Genomic DNA, 18,450 nt, shown 5'->3' with positions numbered 1-18,450 from the left:
TATTTCCTAGAACAGACAATTGGAATTCAATTAGATGCTGCCACTGCCCTTTTGGTTCAGAGGCCAGAATTTCCTAATTCTAGACAAATAGTGTCCAAACTCTAAGTGCTACTAAAATTGCTACTGGAACTGTCTGGTCTTTCCTGACCGTTTTCTTTCTTTCTCTTTTTTTGTGATATATTTTGTTTAAATTCAATTTGCCAACATATTGTATAACAGCGCTCATCTCATCATGTGCCCTCCTTAATGCCCATCACCCAGTGACCTTATCCCCGCCCCCCCCACTCTTCCCCTTCCGCAACCCTCTGTTTCCCAGAGTTAGGAATCTCTCATGGTTTGTCTTCCTCTCTAATTTCTCACCAACTTCCCTATTTTCCCTTTTAGTCCCTTTTACTACTTCTTGTATTCCACATGTGAGTGAAATCATATGATAATTGTCTTTCTCCAATTGACTTATTTCACTCAGCATATTACCCTCCAGCTCCATCGATATTGAGTAAATGGTAGGTATTCATCTTTTCTGATGGCTGAATAATATTCCACTGTATGTATGTGTGTGTATATATATACCACCTTCTTTATACATTCATCTGTCAAAGGACATAGTGGCTCCTTCCACAGTTTGGCCATTATGGACACTGCTGCTAAACATTGGGGTACAGGTATCCTGACATTTCATTACATCTGTATCTTTGGAGTAAACAACCAGCAATGCAATTGCTAGGTCATAAGGTAGCTCTATTTTTAACTTCTTGAGGAACCGCCATACTCTTTTCCAGAGTGGTGCACCAGCTTACATTCCCACCAACAGTGCGGAAGGGTTCCCCTTTCTCCACATTCTCACCAACATCTGTTGTTTCCTGCCTTGTTAATTTTCTCCATTCTCACTGGTGTGAGGTGGTATTCCATTGTGGTTTTGATTTGTATTTCTCTGATGGCAAGTGATGCGGAGCATTTTCTCATGTACTTCTTGGCCATGTGTAGGTCTTTGGAGAAATGTTTGTTCATGTCTTCTACTCATTTCATGACTGGATTGTTTGTTTCTTGGGTGTGTTGAGTTTGATAAGTTCTTTATAGATTTTGGATACTATCCCTTTATCTGATATGTCATTTGCAAGTATCTTCTTCCATTCTGTAGGTGTCTTTTAGTTTTGTTGACTGTTTCCTTTGCTGTGCAGAAACTTTTTATCTTAAGTCCCAAAAGTTCATTTTTGCTTTTGTTTCCCTTGCCTTCATAGATGTGGCCTGCCAGAAGTTGCTGTGTCCTGGCCCTTTTCTTGTGTCTCCCATTCTAGCTCCCTAAATTTCAGACCGTTTGCTCAGGATGTGTTTCCTCCTTCCAACCTGTGGACGACCTTGCCAACTTCATCCCTAAAGGGATTGTTCCTGTGGAACTTCATTGGTCCCTCCACTGTAGCACTGATTGCACTGTTTTGTAATGACACTGGGCGTTTTTCTACTTCTCTAGTAAAAGGCCCTGGAGAACAGGGAACAGGAAGATCATATTTTACTATCTTAGTATCCTTGGTGCCATGATTGCACATAGGAATAATTCTACTAAATGTTTTTACATGAATGAAAGAATATATCTCCCAAGTGCTTTCTAGATCAAAATTTGATCAAAGTCAGCTTGATGAATGAATGCCTACCCAGTCCATGTCAGTAATGGGCAGAGCAGCTGCAAGGCAGCCAGCTGCTTGGAAAGAGCACAAGAAAGGGGCAATCTAACTTGGACTGATACCAGCTCTACCATCTCCTACTTGGTGGCCTTGGGGACATTACTTGACTTCTTTGAATTTTAGTTTTGAACCTGTAAAATGGGAATGATCCCTGGGACTGACCTCTAGAGTTGCCATTAAACAAGACAATGTACCAAAAGTCCTTAACACAGGGACTAGCACAGAGTTATAAACATCTGCTAACTACTTTTTTGGGGCCAGACACTGTAACAAGATGAAGATACAGTGGTGAAGGAGACTACATCACTGCCCTGGTAATATGCAGATGAGAACCGGAAGTAAGCCAACAGTTAGAAAAATGGCTGCCACAGAGATAAGGACAGGAAGCAGTGGGATAGACAGGACGAAGGATTAAATTGGTCTCAGAGTAGGTGCTGGCCTTATACGATTCTGAATTATCTGCTGCCATTTATCTCTGAATGTACTGAACTCAGTTTAAAGTATGAATAGGGGCAGCCCTGGTGGCGCAGCGGTTTAGTGCCGCCTGCAGCCCGGGGTTTGATCCTGGGGACCCTGGATCAAGTCCCATATCAGGCTCCCTGCATGGAGCCTGCTTCTCCCTCTGCCTGTGCCTCTGCCTCTCTCTCTCTTTCTCTCTCTCTCTGTCTCTAAGAATAAATAAAGAATTTATATTTAAAAAAAAAATAAAGTATGAATAGAACTGAGTTTCAGGATAGGCAAGTTCCAGGCCTCAGCTGAGTTGAATGGGCCCCAGAATCTCCAACCGTGTTTTACACAACTTGAACCCACTGCTGATTGACCCAGAGTAATTTAGAAAGCTTAAGATTTTAAAACAGATATCATAGATGGCTGGCCTGCAAAAATGATGGGCATTCCTGCATAGCTAAATCAGAGACATCAGGGTGATGGTGACTGGAAGGGCTTTTCTCTATGAGACAGTAAAACTGGGTATATAAGTCTTGGATTGTCCAGGCTGTTTTTCTTGTTAAGCAGTCATCATAATTTCAACATGGAACATTTTTTAATCTTGCTTTCTAAATGAAAAGCAAGAAAACTCCAGGAAGAGGCTTCATGGTTCCTTGGAGAAATGGCTAACTCCAGGGCTACTGCAGAAAACAGGTAGAAAACGAACCTGGAATATCATGTTAAGATGGAAAGTGCTCAATAGCCCAGAAATAAACCCACACCTACATGTTCAGTTAATCTACAACAAAGGAGGCAAGAATACATGATGAGGAAAAGTCAGTCTCTTCAATAAAGAGTGCTGGGAACACTGGACAGCTACATGCATAAGAATGAAACTGGACCACTTTCTTATACCACACACAGGAATAAATTCAAAATGGATTAAAGACCTAAATGTGAGACCTAAAGTCATAAAAATCCTAGAAGAGAACACAGGCAATAGTGTCTCTGGCATCATTTCTCTAGATATATCTCCTGAGGCAAGGGAAGCAAAAGCAAAGATAAACTATTAGGATTGCATCAAACTAAAAAGCTTTTGCACAGGAAGCCATCAACAAAACAAAAAGGCAATCTATTAAATGAAAGATATTTGCATATTATACATTCAATAAGAGGTTAATACCCCAGGGCACCTGGGTGGCTCAGTGGTTGACCATCTGCCTTTGGCTTATGTAGTGATCCCAGAGTCCTGCAATGGAGTCCCACATCAGGCTCTCTACAGAGAGCCTGCTTCTCCCTCTGCCTATGTCTCTGCCTCTCTGTGTCTCTCATTAATAAATAAATAAAATCTTTAACTCAACATAAAAAAATTTTTTTTTAATGAGCAAAGGACTCAAACTTCCAAAGAAGTCATAAAGATGGCCAACAGGTACATGAAAAGATGCTTAACATCACTCATCATCAGGGAAATCCAAGTCAAAACCACAATGAGATGTTATCTCATGCCTGTCACAATGGCTAAAATCATAAAGACAAAACATAACAAGTTTTGGTGAGGAGGTAGAGAAAAGGGAACCCTTGTGCACTATTGGTGTGGACATCAATTGGTGCAGCCACTGTGGAAAACAATATAGAAGTCCCTTAAAAAAATCAGAAATACCATATGACCCAGTAATTCCACTGATGGGTATTTAACCAAAGAAAACAAAAACACTAATTTGAAAAGATGTGGCACCCCTATGTTTATTGTAGCATCGTTTATATCCAAGATATGGAACCAAGCTAAGTGTTCACTGATAGATGAATGGAAAAAGATGTGGAGGTATATATGTATGTGTCTGTACATATGTGTTTGTGTATATACACTATATATACACAATGAAATATATATATATGCAGTATTATACAAATTTATATACTCTACCATAGAAAGAACAAAATCTTGCCTTTTGCAACAGCATGGATGGACCTAGAGAGTACTATGTTAAGCAAAATAAATCAGACAGAGAAAAAAAATACCACATGATTTTAGTTATATGTGGAAGCTACAACACACAACACACAAAAACAGAAACAGACTCAAATATAGAGAACAAACTGGTGGTTGCTAGGGGGAAGCAGGGCAGGGTATGGGTGAAATAGGTGAAGTGGATTAAGAGGTACAAACTTCCATTTATAAAATAAATACATCTTAGGGATGAAAAGCACAGCACAGGGGATATAGCTAATAATATTGTAATAGCTTTGTAAGGTGACAGATAACTACACTCTGTGATGAACGCTGTGTAATGTATAGAAAGAACTGTTGAATCATCACTATGTTGTACACTTGAAACTAATATTAACATTGTCCATCTATACATCAATTAAAAAAAGAGTACACATGTAATTACAAAAAAAAAAAAAAGACAGAAGTGCTTAAAAAAAATGATGGAGGCCTGTCAAAAGCACCACAGACATCCAGAACAGGTTCCCACTGGCCATATAATAGAGAGCAGTGGGTTACAAGACAATGAAGAAAGGAAAATTCATTGAATCTATCATGATAATAATAAAAAGACAAAAAAATTAAATGGAGAAGAAAACATAGAAACAACCCAAATGTCCATCAACAGATGGAAAGATGTTGATATATGATATAACACATAATACATATCATATGTGTTCCACATACATACAGTGGAATATTACTCAGCTTTAAATAGGGGGAAAATTCTGGCACATGCTACAACATGGATGAATCTCAGATATTACATGAAGTGAAAAAAGCCAGACCTAAGAGGGCAAATATTGTATGTTTCTACTTATATGAGTGACTAAGGGTAGACAAATTTATAAAGACAGAAAAATTTTTAAGATTTTATTTATTTATTTGAGAAAGAAATAGAGAGCATGAGCAGGGTGAGCAGCAGAAGGAGTAGCAGACTCCCCTGCTGAGCAGGAAGCCTGATGTGGGGCTTGATCCCCAGACTCTAAAGTCATGACCTGAGCCGAAGGCAGATGCTTAACCTACTGAGCCACATAGGCTCCCCTACAGACAGAAATTAGAATGCATACAATATCGTTGAACTGTATAATTAAAACTAGTTAAGATTGTAAATTTTAATGTGTATGTTTTATATATATATATATGCTATATGTATGTTATGTTATATGTTATGTATTGGTTGTATATTACATATTATATACTTAGCTATATACTTAATTAATATGATATTAATATATAGTATATATAACATCTATATAGCTCAATTAAATGAAAAGGGATAAGCAGCATCAGAAATGACTTCTGTGTTCACATATATAGGTCAAAGTTACTTGGATTCCACTTTTCTTTCACAAACAGAATCTAACTGGCCCTTTATGTGATGTGTCAGAACCTGTAAAGAAATCGTTTCAAGGTAAATCTCTATCTCCCTTCTAATCTGTCATCCATAATCTGCCCTGTAGATTTAGCTTTTCATGCCCTACAGCTGTCTATCAAATTGGCACAAAAGTAGTCTTGAATATAAGTCTCTGGAGCATCCCCAGCCTCCACTGCCAATGGGCCCCCTCAAGGTATCTGAATCTAGAGATAAACACAGACTAACGAGCCAGAATACGATGCAGAGCAACCGAGCCTCCACTTCTTCATAAATTTCAACAACAGCTACTATGTATAATGGGCTCCCAAACCAGCAGAGTAATATTTACAGTAAAAAGAAAAGGAGTCAGTTTTCAAAAGTACTTTCAAATAAATGTCAGCTCTATATATTTATAAAATTTGAAACAAAACAAATGGGAGTTGGAAATGATGGAAGCTAGAAAACCTCCATCCTACAACCACTACAATATTAAATATAATGACTGCCATTGAATAATCCCAATGATAAAAATTCACATCACCAGCGAAGGCGCAAATTAGACACCATGAGTCTCTGGATGGGATGGAGTGAGAAAGACCGTTTCCCTTCTGGAGTTTTCCTAAATCTAGTCGTCAGAAGACAACACACAGACCCAAACTGAATGACAGCCTACAAAATGCCCAGCTATATTCTTCAAAAACATCATGCAAGATAAAGAAAGACAGTAGGACTATTCCAGATTAAAGACATGTCTAACAACATATGTGATCCTGGATTGGATACCAGAGGGGAAAATAAAAAGGCTATGAAAGACACCATTGGGCCACCTGTCAGAATGGGAATATGGATAGTACATCAGTAAAAGAACTGTATCAGTGTTAGATTTCTTGATTTTGATTACTGTGGTTAAAAGGACATCCATTTTGTTTGAAAATGTACCTTTGATGCCTTAGGGGGTGAGAAGGCGCAATGTCTCTAACTTATTCTCAGAAAAAGTCTCTAATTTTATTTCAGAAAAAAATTATGCTCATAAACAAACAGGCAGAACGTGATAAACGTTATCAAGAGGTGACCGCAGAGAAAGGTAACCAGGGATTCTTTTACTGAAATCAGGTGGAAGAAAATCAGTCCTCTCTTCCATCAGCTGCCACTGAAGCCACCCACCCTGACCCTAGCTCCTGTGTAGACTCACCATTCTTCTGAGAATCTTCAACAGAAGCTTCTGTTCTTTTGGGTCCTCCTTAGATGTTAGTAAATCAGCGAAGTTCTCTGCATTTTCAGGAGACAGACTGTCTGGGTTTTCCCCTCCATACAGCTGAACCAGTATGGACAAACACTTGGACGACACTTCAAAAATTTCAGGATCCTCACTTGGAAGCTGCAAATGAACAGAAAGGACTACTTAAATTCATTGAGGACTGTGTTGGTATTCCTCAAGAAACACAGAAAAATTTGGCTCAATGGAGAGAATGTCAGTCCAAGTGAGTGTAAAGATTGAGTAATTCAGAATTTTTTTCAATCTCTTTCAAAATGCATACAAGAACTCAAGGCAATGGGGCACCTGGGTGGCTCAATGGCTGAGCATCTGCCTTTGGCTCAGGTCATGATCCTGGGGTCCTGGGATTGAGCCTCATATCGGGTTCCCTGCTCAGTGGGGAGTCTGCTCCCCACCCCCCACCACTGCCTATGTCTCTGCCTCTCTGTCTCTCATGAACAAATAAATAAAATCTAAAAAAAAAAAAAAAAAAAAAACAGTCAAGGTTAATGGCACAAAATGAGGAGAAAGTTCCTCAGTCTTTTTTTTAAGATTTTATTTATTTATTCATGAGAGACACAGAGAGAGAGAGGCAGAGAGAGAAGCAGGCTTCATGGAGGGAGCCTGATGTGGGACTTGATCCGGGGACTCGAAGGTCACGCCCTGGGCCAAAGGCAGGCACTAAACCACTGAGCCACCCAGGGATCCCCCTCAGTCCTTTCTTGAATCTAAGTAAAGAAAAGCCTGTAACAAGCAGAGGACCAGCATGTATTTTATATGCTTTCCTAATAGGTGAGTACATTCACAAGAATGTGTGTGTGTGTGTGTGTGTGTGTGAGAGAGAGAGAGAGAGAGAGAGAGAGAGAGAGAGAGAGTTTGGAGGAATGGAGAGTTTGAGCTTCCAGGAGCACAGCCTATCCATTCTTGCTTACTCTCGACTTGTTTGGGAAAAATCTACTTCCTCGAAGATATAAAGGAACATTCTGAACTTGTCCATGTTCAAATTATTGCCTAAACAGGTGGGACAGAAAACACTGTTTCTGTTATGTATTACAAGGTATAATATGAATGATAATCATACTATAAAGCATTTTCACCTTTTCATTTTTAAAGTTTTATTTTATTTGGAAGAGCATGAGATGTAATTCCCGTGCCATACACTTCACTCGTTTAACAGGTACAATTCAGGGATTTTTCATATATTCAGAGTTGTACAGCCACCACCACAATCAATTTTAGAATTTTTCTCATTACCCAAAACATGAAATCATACAAAATATGATCCCTTCTGACTGGGATCTTTTATTTAGCATGATGTTTTCAGGACTCATCCCTGCTATAGCACATAACAGTATTTCATTTCTATTTTTATTGTCTAAGAAGACCCTGTTGCGTGGACAGGCCACATTTTGTTTATCCATTCATCAGTTGATGGACATTTGAGTTGTTTTCACTTCCTGGCTATTATGAACAATACTGTTATGAATATTTCTAAGTTTTTGTGCAGATGTAGGTTATCATTTCTCTTGGGTGTATAGAAATGATTGCTGGGTCATATGATAACATATGATAACTCTATGTTTAACCTTTTGAGGAACTATCAGACTGTTTTCCAAAGCTGCCAGTAGCATCAGCAATGTAGGAGGATTCCAGTTTCTCCACATTCTCACCAACACTTACTGTTATCTGTATGTTTAATTACAGCCATCCTGGTAGATACAGAGTGGTAACTCACTGTGGTTTTCATTTATACTTCCATGATGACTGATGATGTGGTGCATCTTTTTATGTGCTTACTGGCCATTTGTACATCTTCTTTGGAGAAATGTCCATTCAGATCCTTTGCCCACTTTTAAAATGGGCCATCTGCCACTTGATGATTGAGACTAAGTGTTCTTTATGTATTTTAAAAACAAGTTCCTCAGCAGATTTTCAAAAATGTTTTCTAATCTGTGGGTTGTCTTTTCACTCTCTTGATAGTATCCTTTGAAGTACAAAACATTTTATTTTGATGGATCCAAATGTATCTACTTTTTTATTGTTTGTGATTTTGGTATCATACCTAAGAAACCATTACCTCCTCCAATGTCCTGAGATTTATGCATCTAAGAGTTTTTATACTTTCAGCTCTTATGTTTATTTTTTCTTCTAAGAATGTTTTGGCTTTTACACTTAGGTCTTTGATCCATTTTGAGTTAATTTTGAATGTGTTAGCAGGGGTCCAACTTCATTCTTTTGCATGTGACTTAATCTTTTATTTTGAGATATCTGTGGGTTCGGATGTAGTTTTAAGAAACAGTACAGAGAGATCTCATACATATTCCATCCATTTTCCCCAATGGAAACATCTATAACTAAAGTACAATAGCACAACCAGGAAATTAACTTTGATATAATCCTTTGACCTTATTCAGATTTTACTGCTTTATTTGTGTTTGTATCTATGTATGTGTATATATATATATATATATATATATATATATATATATGTATTTAGTTCTATGCAATTTTATCACACAAGTAGATTTGGTAATACCCACTATCTTAAGATAAGGAACAGTTCTAGCATAAAGATTCTTTTCATAGCAAAGGCCAACTCTCTCCCTTCTCCAATTCTAATCCCTGGCAACCACTAACATGTTCGTCATTTTGTCATTTCAAGTAAGTTACATAAATGAAAGCACACACAGTTTCTTCACTCAACATAATTTCTTTGAGATTCATCCAAGTTTTTGTGAGTATCAACAGTTCATTTCTTTTTATTACAGAGTTGTATCCCATGGTATAGATGTACCACATTTTAACTACTTGCTCCTCAAAGGAAATTTGAATTATTTCCAATTTGGAGCTATCCCAAGTAAAACTACTAAGAGAACATTTGTGTAAGTTTTTACGTGAACATAAACTTTCATTTCTCATTGACATAAATGCCCAAGAGTACATTACTGGGTTGAATGGGAGGCTCGTGTTTAGTTTTTTAAGAAGCTAGCAGATTGTTTTCTAGAATGGCTATACTATTTTACTATTTTATATTCCTAGAAGCAATGTATAAGAGATGCAATTTCTTAGCATCCTTACCAGCATTTGGTGTTATTGGTATTTTTTATTTTAGCCTCTCTAGTAGGCAGGTGGTGATAACTCATTGTGGTTTTAATTTGCATTTCTCTAATGGTAACTGATAGTGAATATCTTTTCATCTGTTCATGTCTTTTGTCCTTTGCTAACTAGATTGTTTGTGGCTTTATTTTTAATATTTCAAAGTTCTTTTAATATTCTAGATATGACTTCTTTTTCAGATATGTGGCTTGCAAACTTTTTCTCACAGTTCGTAGCTTGTCTTTCCATCCACTGTATTCTTTTGCAGAAATAAAATTTTAATTTTGATTAGGTCCAATTTGTGGTTTTATTTCAGAGGGATTGTGCAAGTCTAAAAACTCTGTCTAGCCTTTGGTCCTGAAGATTTTCTATTTTTTTTCCTAAAAGTTTTAAAATTCACATTTAAATAAATTAATTTTGTATCACATATGAGGTTTAGGTAGAGGTTCTTCTATTTATTTATTTTTGCCACCAAATGTACAATTGCTCCAGCATCATTTTTAAAAATTTGTTTCTCCACTGAATTATTTTCACAACTTCATTAAAAAATCAGCTGGGCATGTTTGTGCGAGTCTGTTTCTGAGTTCTCTATTCCATTCCATTGATCTTGGTGTCTCTCTCTCCACCAATAATGCACTGTCTTGTTACTGTAGCTATGAAATAAGTGTTAATACCAAGTAGAGTGTGTCCTCCAACTTCATCTTTTTCAGATTATTTTAGCTATTCTAAGGTCTATTATTTTTCTACATAAATTTTAGAATAAGCTTGTCTACTTATTAAAATTTTTTATTGGAATTTTAGTAGGGATTGCCTTAAAACTGTCAATGGAACTGGGGAAAATTGACATTTTTAGTCTGTTGAGTCTTCTAATGCAGGAACATACACTGTCTCTCCATTTAGGTATGTCTTCTTTCATTTCTTTCCTCACAATTTTGCATTCTCAAGGATATATATAGGTCCTACATACATTGTGTTATATTTATATATTAGTACTTAATTTTCTTCGCAAATTACAAATGATGATTTTAGTATTTGTTTCCACATGTTCAATGTTGGTATAGTAATACAACTGATTTTCGTTTGGTGATCTTAAATCCCAGTCTTGCTGAACTCATGTATTGATGCTAAGAGTGTTTTTGTAGAACCCTTTGAGTTTTTTACATAGACAATTTTGTCACATGCAAACAGGGATAGTTTTAGCTCTTCCTTTCCAAACAGGATGCCTTTTATTTCTTTTCTTGCCTTAATGCACTGACTAGAACTTCCAGTAGTATAGTGAATAAAAATAGGGAGAGCTGACTGACACCCTTGCTTTGTTCTCAATCATATAGAAAAGAGGATTTAGTCTTTCACCATTAAGTATGATATTAGCTGTAGGTTTAGCATAGATGCCCTTTATTAGGTTGAGGAAACTCCCCCTCTACTTCTAGTCTGATGAGAACTTTGATCATGGGTGCTGGATTTTGTCAAACACCTTTTCTGTAATAATCAATATGGTCATGTGTATTTCTTTCACTTGTTTATATGGTAGAATACATTTATTTTTGAACGTTGAATAAGCTTTGCAAATGCAATAAATCTTGCTTGGTCATTGTGTTTTTATATATTGGTGCATCTAATTTGCTAATATTTTGTTGAAAATGTATCTAAGTTTATAAGAGATATTGTAGGTTTAGGTTATGTGTTGTTTTTTTGTAGAGTTCTTTTTAAATATGCAAATATAAAAATTTATTTTAAGTGGCGAACGCTTATTACAAAAATTAGCAAATATCTGGGCCTTTTCCTTTTCAGTTTCTCAGTTTTATAGATGAAGTGATAGAAGGGAGTGACCTCGGTCCTTTCCCATGGCCTCACCTGGAGCGGTCGAGTCTATCAGCTCTCTACCCGTAGAGTTTTTTGTTTTTGTTTTGTTTTGTGTAGCTTAGCATGAGGGTAGTAGTATCTTCATAAAACTCTCCTTAAAACCGGCATTGAAAACTCTTCACATGTTTGGTAGACAGAATTCTCCACTGAAATCATCTCAGTCAGGAGAGTTCTTTTCAGAAACTTTTAGATTATAAATTCAATTTCTTTAATGATGATAGGACTATTAATGATGATAGGTGCTTATCTTAGCTGAGTTTTGGTACTTTTTTTTAAGATTTTACTTATTAATAAATAAATACACACAGAGAGAGAGAGAGTGAGAGAGAGAGAGAGAGAGAGAGAGAGAGAGGCAGAGACACAGGCAGAAGCAGGCTCCATGCAGGAAGCCGGACGTGGGACTTGATCCCAGGACGCTAGGACCACAACCTGAGCTGAAGGCAGCGCTAAACCGCTGAGCCACCCGGGCTGCCCAGTTTTGGTATTTTTTAAAGAATTTGTCCATTTCTTCTAGTTACAGAATTTATGAGCATAAAATTATTCAGACTATTCTGCTATTATCCTTTTAATGATTGTAGATCTATATTGACATTTCCCGCTTCATTCCTTATATTAGTAATTTTGTATTTTTATCTTTGTCAATTTGCTAGAGATTTTTCAGTTTCGTTGCGTATCAGGCTTTTGTTTCATTGATTCTTCTGTATTGTTTTCCCGTTTTCAATTTCACTAATTTCTGGTCTTATCCTTATAATTTCCTTCATTTTGCTTGCATTGGGTTCATTATGCCTTTTTCTAGTTTCTGGAGGTGGAAACTTAGATTATTGATTTAAGATCTTTCTACTTTTCTAATGTAAGATTTTGTTACTATAAATTTTCCTCAGTAGTACTTCAGCTGCATTCTACATAGGTTTTTAAAGATTACTTATTTTGGAGAGAGCGAGCGAGCATGAACAGGGGAAGGGGGGGAACAGTAAGGGAGAGAACCTTCAAACAGACTCCCTGCAGAGCATGGAGCCCAACATGGGGCTCAATCCCAGGACCCTGAGATCATGACCTGAGCCAAAATCAAGAGTTAGTTGCTTAACTAACTGAGCTGCCCAGGCGCCCCTGCATTCTACATATTTTGATGTTTTCTTTTTCATTTAATTTTATGCGTTTAAAAAATTTCCCTCATGACATTCTTTTTGCCCCATGAATTATTTAAAGGGTATTTTCTTTTTAAATGTTAGAAATTTTTCTATGGTCTTTACTGACTTCTAGTATGGTTTCATTATGGTGAGAGAACCCTTTCCATAATACTTTATTTTACATTTGTTAAGGTTTATTTTATGGCCCAGGATGTGTGAATGTCCCATGGGTACTTGAAAAAAATATCTATTCTGTTGTTATTGGATAGGGTGTTCCATATATGTCAATACATCCTGTTAATTTTGTTGTTCAATTTTTCTATATTCTTTTAATAATAAATTTTTTTATTGGTGTTCAATTTGCCAACATACAGAATAACACCCAGTGCTCATCCCATCAAGTGCCCCCCTCAGTGCCTACAACCCAGTCACCCCCACCCCCCGCCCTCCTCCCCTTCCACCACCCCGAATTCGTTTCCCAGAGTTAGGAGTCTTCATGTTCTGTCTCCCTTTCTGATATTTCCTACCTATTTCTTCTCCCTTCCCTTCTATTCCCTTTCACTATTATTTATATTCCCCAAATGAATGAGACTATATTATGTTTGTCTTTCTCCGATTGACTCATTTCCATCGAAAGATGAATGGATAAAGAAGATGTGGTTTATGTATACAATGGAATATTACTCAGCCATTAGAAATGGCAAATACCCACCATTTGCTTTGATGTGGATGGAACTGGAGGGTAATTTTTCTATATTCTTGATGATTTTCTGTCTAATTGCTCGAGAGTAGAGTTTTGAAATCCATTATAACTGTGCATCTGTCTATCCTTTTTGCACTACCATTTTTTCCTTCATATACTTTGAGGTCTTGTTTGGCATACCTACATTTGGAATGATTGTCACCTCAATGGCATTGCCCTTTTTTATCATTATCCAATACCCCCATCTCTAGTAATTTTTCTTGCTCAGAAGTCTACTTTATCTGATATTAACACAGACAGTTCTGCTTTTCTGAAGTTAATATTTGCATCGTACATACTTTTCAACCTTTTACTTTCAAGCTGCCCATATTATACTTGAAGTGAGTTTTTTACAGACAGCATATTGTTGGATCATGTTTTATTACCCATTGTAGCTAACTTTGTCTTTCAATTGGTGCTTTTAGACCATTTACATTTAAGGTAAATATTAAGATGCTAGGGTTTAAGTGCAATATGTAAGTTTATTCCTCATCTCCTGTATATTTCCTCTATTTCTTGTTATTCTGTCCCCCTGCCTCTTTTCTTTTTAAACATTCCTGTGGGCTACTTGAACATTCATTTTATGGGAGTAAGAGAACTTTAATTCTCAGTAGTAGTTTCCTAGGATACCATAACAACGTACCACAAACAGGTGGCACAAACAACAGAAATTTGCTGTCTGACAGTTCTGGAAGCTAGAAGTCTGAAACCAAAGGGCAAGGCCACACTTCCTCTGACACCCATAGCAGATTCCACCCTTGCTTCTTGCTACCTTCTGGCAATCATTGGCATTCCTTCACTTGTAGCTGCATAATTCCAATCTTTGCCTCTGTCAACATGTGACATTCTTCCTGTGTGTCTGTCTTCACATGGTTGTCTTCTTATAAAGATACCCGTCATAATGGATTAGGGACGTACTGTCCTCGACAATGACCTCATCCTAATTACATCGGAAACAACACTATTTCCAAATCAGGTAAAATTCTGAGGTACCAGGAGTTAGGATTTCAACATATTGTTTTGGTGGTGACACAATTCAACCCATAACACTTCCTACCAACTTTATTCCTTTTGTGCTCAGCTGCTTATTTACCTTGGTTTTTCTGCTTCTTGCACTTATGCTCTCCCAAATGTCTAGCTGTCTTTGGCTTTTCTATTTTATGAATGAAAGATAGGGCAAATTTTTATAGGCAGCTGGTATGGATTTTGTTTTCATTTGTATAAATCTCTTTCTTCAGCTGGCTTCCTCTATGTTTTTCAGTTTCCTCAAATTCTACAATGCTTATTCCTAGGTCCTGACCCTATAGTAGAAATCACATCAGAGAGATAGGTCATCCTTTTTACAGTGCAGTTCTTGACTGATTATGCTGGAAAAAAGCAGAGCAAAATGGATAAGGGGTGGCGTCTGATTGGTCTGCTTGTTCTAAATGTTAATCTTCAATTAGCCTGGGAAATGCCTCAGGGCCTTTATCAGTTTTTTCACCTCACTCTCAGTTTATAGATCTTCTGCATCTGTTCCTACCTTCTGGTTAGTTTTCTCCTATGTGCGTTTTGGGTAATAGGTTTCTTAACTATTTTGCTTCAGTCCCATCTGCTTTCTATCATCTAGTAATTGCACAAAATTTCTTTTCCATTAACAGCTTCCCTTTCCGTTCTCCCTAAAATTTAAGATATATTTAATCTTCTATTTTTATAGATTGTCAGTACTTGGAGAGGTAGGCAAAGGTATTCTGGCTTCTATTTCAATCTACTTTAATATTTCTTCATTTTTGAGTTAATTTTATTTCATTGTTCAAATAATTGGAAACTTGATCATAAGCAACATTTTCAAAGTGGCTTATTTCTTGGAGAATTGTAAATCTCATAGTGTTTGTGGGGTATTTTTGGTGCCCCTCACCCAAAAAAAAGACTGTGAAAGGTATAAAAATCCCCCCAATCTTCTCTGGAATAACGGGAAGTATATAGCCAATTGCCTACAATAACAAACCAGCAGACAAAAACACAGAAAAATGGTTTTTAAGACACTGGATATTAGGCAAAGCAGGACAATGATGCCTAAAGGATGGAAAGCAAGTGAGGTGAGTTCTACTCTTGTAGCACATTCCTTAAATTAAAGAGACATTATAAATTAAAAGTTTCAGAAATCCAAAGCAGCTAGAGCTCACGGGACAAAGTATCAGAGAAAAGACAGAAGGGCAAGGCTCACTCAAAAAGAAAGATAACCTGGATAGCAATTTATCCATTAGATAAAATCAATTTATAGTTAAGGACCTTCCTATAAAGAAAACTCCAGGCCCAAAGGGTTCTACTGGTCAATCCTACCAAACATTCAAGGAAGAAGTAATACCAGTTCTACACAAACTCTTTCAGAAAGTGAAAAGACAACACTTTCATATTCATTTTATATGGCCAGTATTACCATGATACCAAAACCAAAGACATTCCAAGAAAGAAAACCACAGACCCGTAGCCCTCATGAATATGGACAAAAAAATTTTCAACAAAATGTTAGACTGTACCCAGCAACATATTAAAAGGATTATAGGAATGCCTGTCTGGCTCAGTTGGTAGAACACGTGACTCTTGATCTTGGAATCCTAAGTTTGAGCCTTACATTGGGTGTAGAGTTTACTTAAAATAAATAAATAAAAGATTTGGGTATGTAATTACACCTCAATAAAACTGCATGTATATATATAATATATAAAAACTCTGACAATTCAATAACAAAAAGACAAAATCCAATTTCTAAAAGGGCAAAGAAAATAGACATTTTTCAAAAAAAGGGTAGAGAAATCATCAATAAATACAAGATCCTCCACACTACTAGTCATCAGGGAAATACAAATTAAAAAAATAATTAAAAACACAGAAAAACCAAGAAGGTGAAAGACCTATACACTACAAACTACAAGACATTGATGAAAGAAGCTGAAGATGACACAAAGGAATGGAAAGATATTTCATGCTCATGGATTAGAAGAATATTCTTAAAATCTCCATACCACACAAAACAGTCTACAGATTCAATGCAATCCCTATTAAAATACCAATTGTGTTTTTCACAGAACTAGAATGATTCTAAAATTTGTACCGCATCATAAAAGGCTCAGACAAAGGAGTCTTGAAAAAGAAGAACAAAACTGGTGGCATCATGCTTCTTGATTTCAAAACTACAGTAATCAGAACAGTATGGTACTATCACAGAAGCAGATACATAAATCAATGGAACAGGATAGAGAGCTCAGAAATAAATCTATGCTTATATAGTCAATTAATTCATGACAAAGGAGTCAGGAGTACTCAATGGGAAAAAAGGTCTAATAAACGGTGTGGGAAAACTGGACAGTTATATGCAAAAGAATGAAAGTGAACCACTTTGTTACACCATACACAAAACAAAATTAAAATGGATTAAAGCCCTAACTATGGACCTGAGACCATAAAACTCTAATTAAAAGAAAGCTCTTGGACATCAGCCTTAGCACTATTTTCTGGATGTGTATCCCCAGGCAAGGGAAACAAAAACAAAACCAAACAAAAACAAAACCAAAGGACTACATCAAACTAAAAAGCTCTGCAACAGCAAAGGAAACCATCAACAAAACAAAAAGGCAACCTACTGAATGTACAAATGGTATGTTTGGTAAAGGGTTAATACCTAAACTATATGAAGAACATATACAACTTAGCACTAAAAAACAAAACAAAACAAAACAAAACAAAACAAAACAAAAACCAACAATACAATTGGGAAGTAGGCAGAGAGACATTTTTTCAAAGAAGACCTATAGATGGCCAAAGAACACCTTAAGAGATGCTCAACATCATCACAGAATGCAAATCAAGACCAAAATGCGATATCACCTCACACCAGGCAGCTAGTATCAAACAGGTAAGAAATAAGTTTTGGTGAGGATATGGAGACAAGGAAACTCTTGTGCACGTGGTGGGAATATAAATTAGTACAGGCACTACGGAAAACATTATTGACGTTCCTCAAAAAATTAAAAATAGAAATACCATACAATCTAGTAATTTCACTCCAGGGTATTTATCTGGAAAAAAACAAAAACACTAATTTGAAAGGATATATGTTCACTGCAGCATTATTTACAATTGCCAAGACATGGAAGCAATCTAAATGTCAATCAATGGATGAATGGAAAAAAAAGATGTGGGATATTAGTCAGCCATAAAAATGAATTAAGTCTTGCTGTTTGGTATAACATGGACCTAGAGGGTATTATGTTAAGTGAAATAAGTCAAACAGAGAAAGACAAATGCCATATGATTTCCAAAACACAAATGAACAAATAAACAAAACAGAGCAACAAAAAAGAAACAGTCGTAAATTCAGAGAACAAACTGGTGGTTGCCAGAGGGAAAAGAGGTAGGAGGCTAGGTGAAATAGGTAAAGGGCATTAAGAAGTACAAACTTCCAGTTATAAAATAAGTCCTGACAGGGATGAAAAACGCAGCATAGAGAATATAGTCATTAACGCTGGTAATAACTTTGGTGACAAATGTTAACTACTGCTACTGTGGTATCTCATAATGTATATAATTGTTGAATCACTAGGTTGTATACCTGAAACTAATATAATACATCAGTATTGAGTATACTGTGCATCAAGTATACTTCAATTAAAAATAATAAAATAAGAAAAAAGTAAACTACTAAACAATATCTCTTATGAACACGGATACAGTCAGTCTATAACATCATATTAATAAGTAAAAAAGAAAAGCCATATGATCATCTCAATAGAAAGAGTATTTATCAATATTCAACATCTACCTTTTTAATTTTTTTATTTTTTTACTTTTTTTAAAAGGTTTTATTTATTTATTCATGATAGACATAGAGAGAGAGAGAGAGAGAGAGAGGCAGAGACACAGGCAGAAGGAGAAGCAG

At 36.4% G+C, this 18,450-nt stretch overlaps 1 protein-coding gene across 6 annotated transcripts in view; it reads right to left on the bottom strand.

The window, feature by feature from the left end:
* Positions 1-18,450, bottom strand: part of ULK4 (unc-51 like kinase 4) — a 591,366-nt gene that overhangs the window by 109,355 nt on the left and 463,561 nt on the right. For all 6 annotated transcript variants that reach the window (XM_077865647.1, XM_077865651.1, XM_077865650.1 and 3 more), the window contains one exon: positions 6,642-6,827. In XM_077865647.1, the coding sequence (XP_077721773.1) occupies positions 6,642-6,827 (186 nt within the window). The remainder of the gene's footprint in view (positions 1-6,641; positions 6,828-18,450) is intronic.

This window comes from Canis aureus, chromosome 22 (genome assembly GCF_053574225.1).
Source record: "Canis aureus isolate CA01 chromosome 22, VMU_Caureus_v.1.0, whole genome shotgun sequence".
In the NCBI taxonomy this organism is placed as follows: Eukaryota; Metazoa; Chordata; class Mammalia; order Carnivora; family Canidae; genus Canis; species Canis aureus.
The sequence above is the reverse complement of the archived record's forward strand: the minus strand, read 5'-3'. Positions and strand labels throughout refer to the sequence as shown.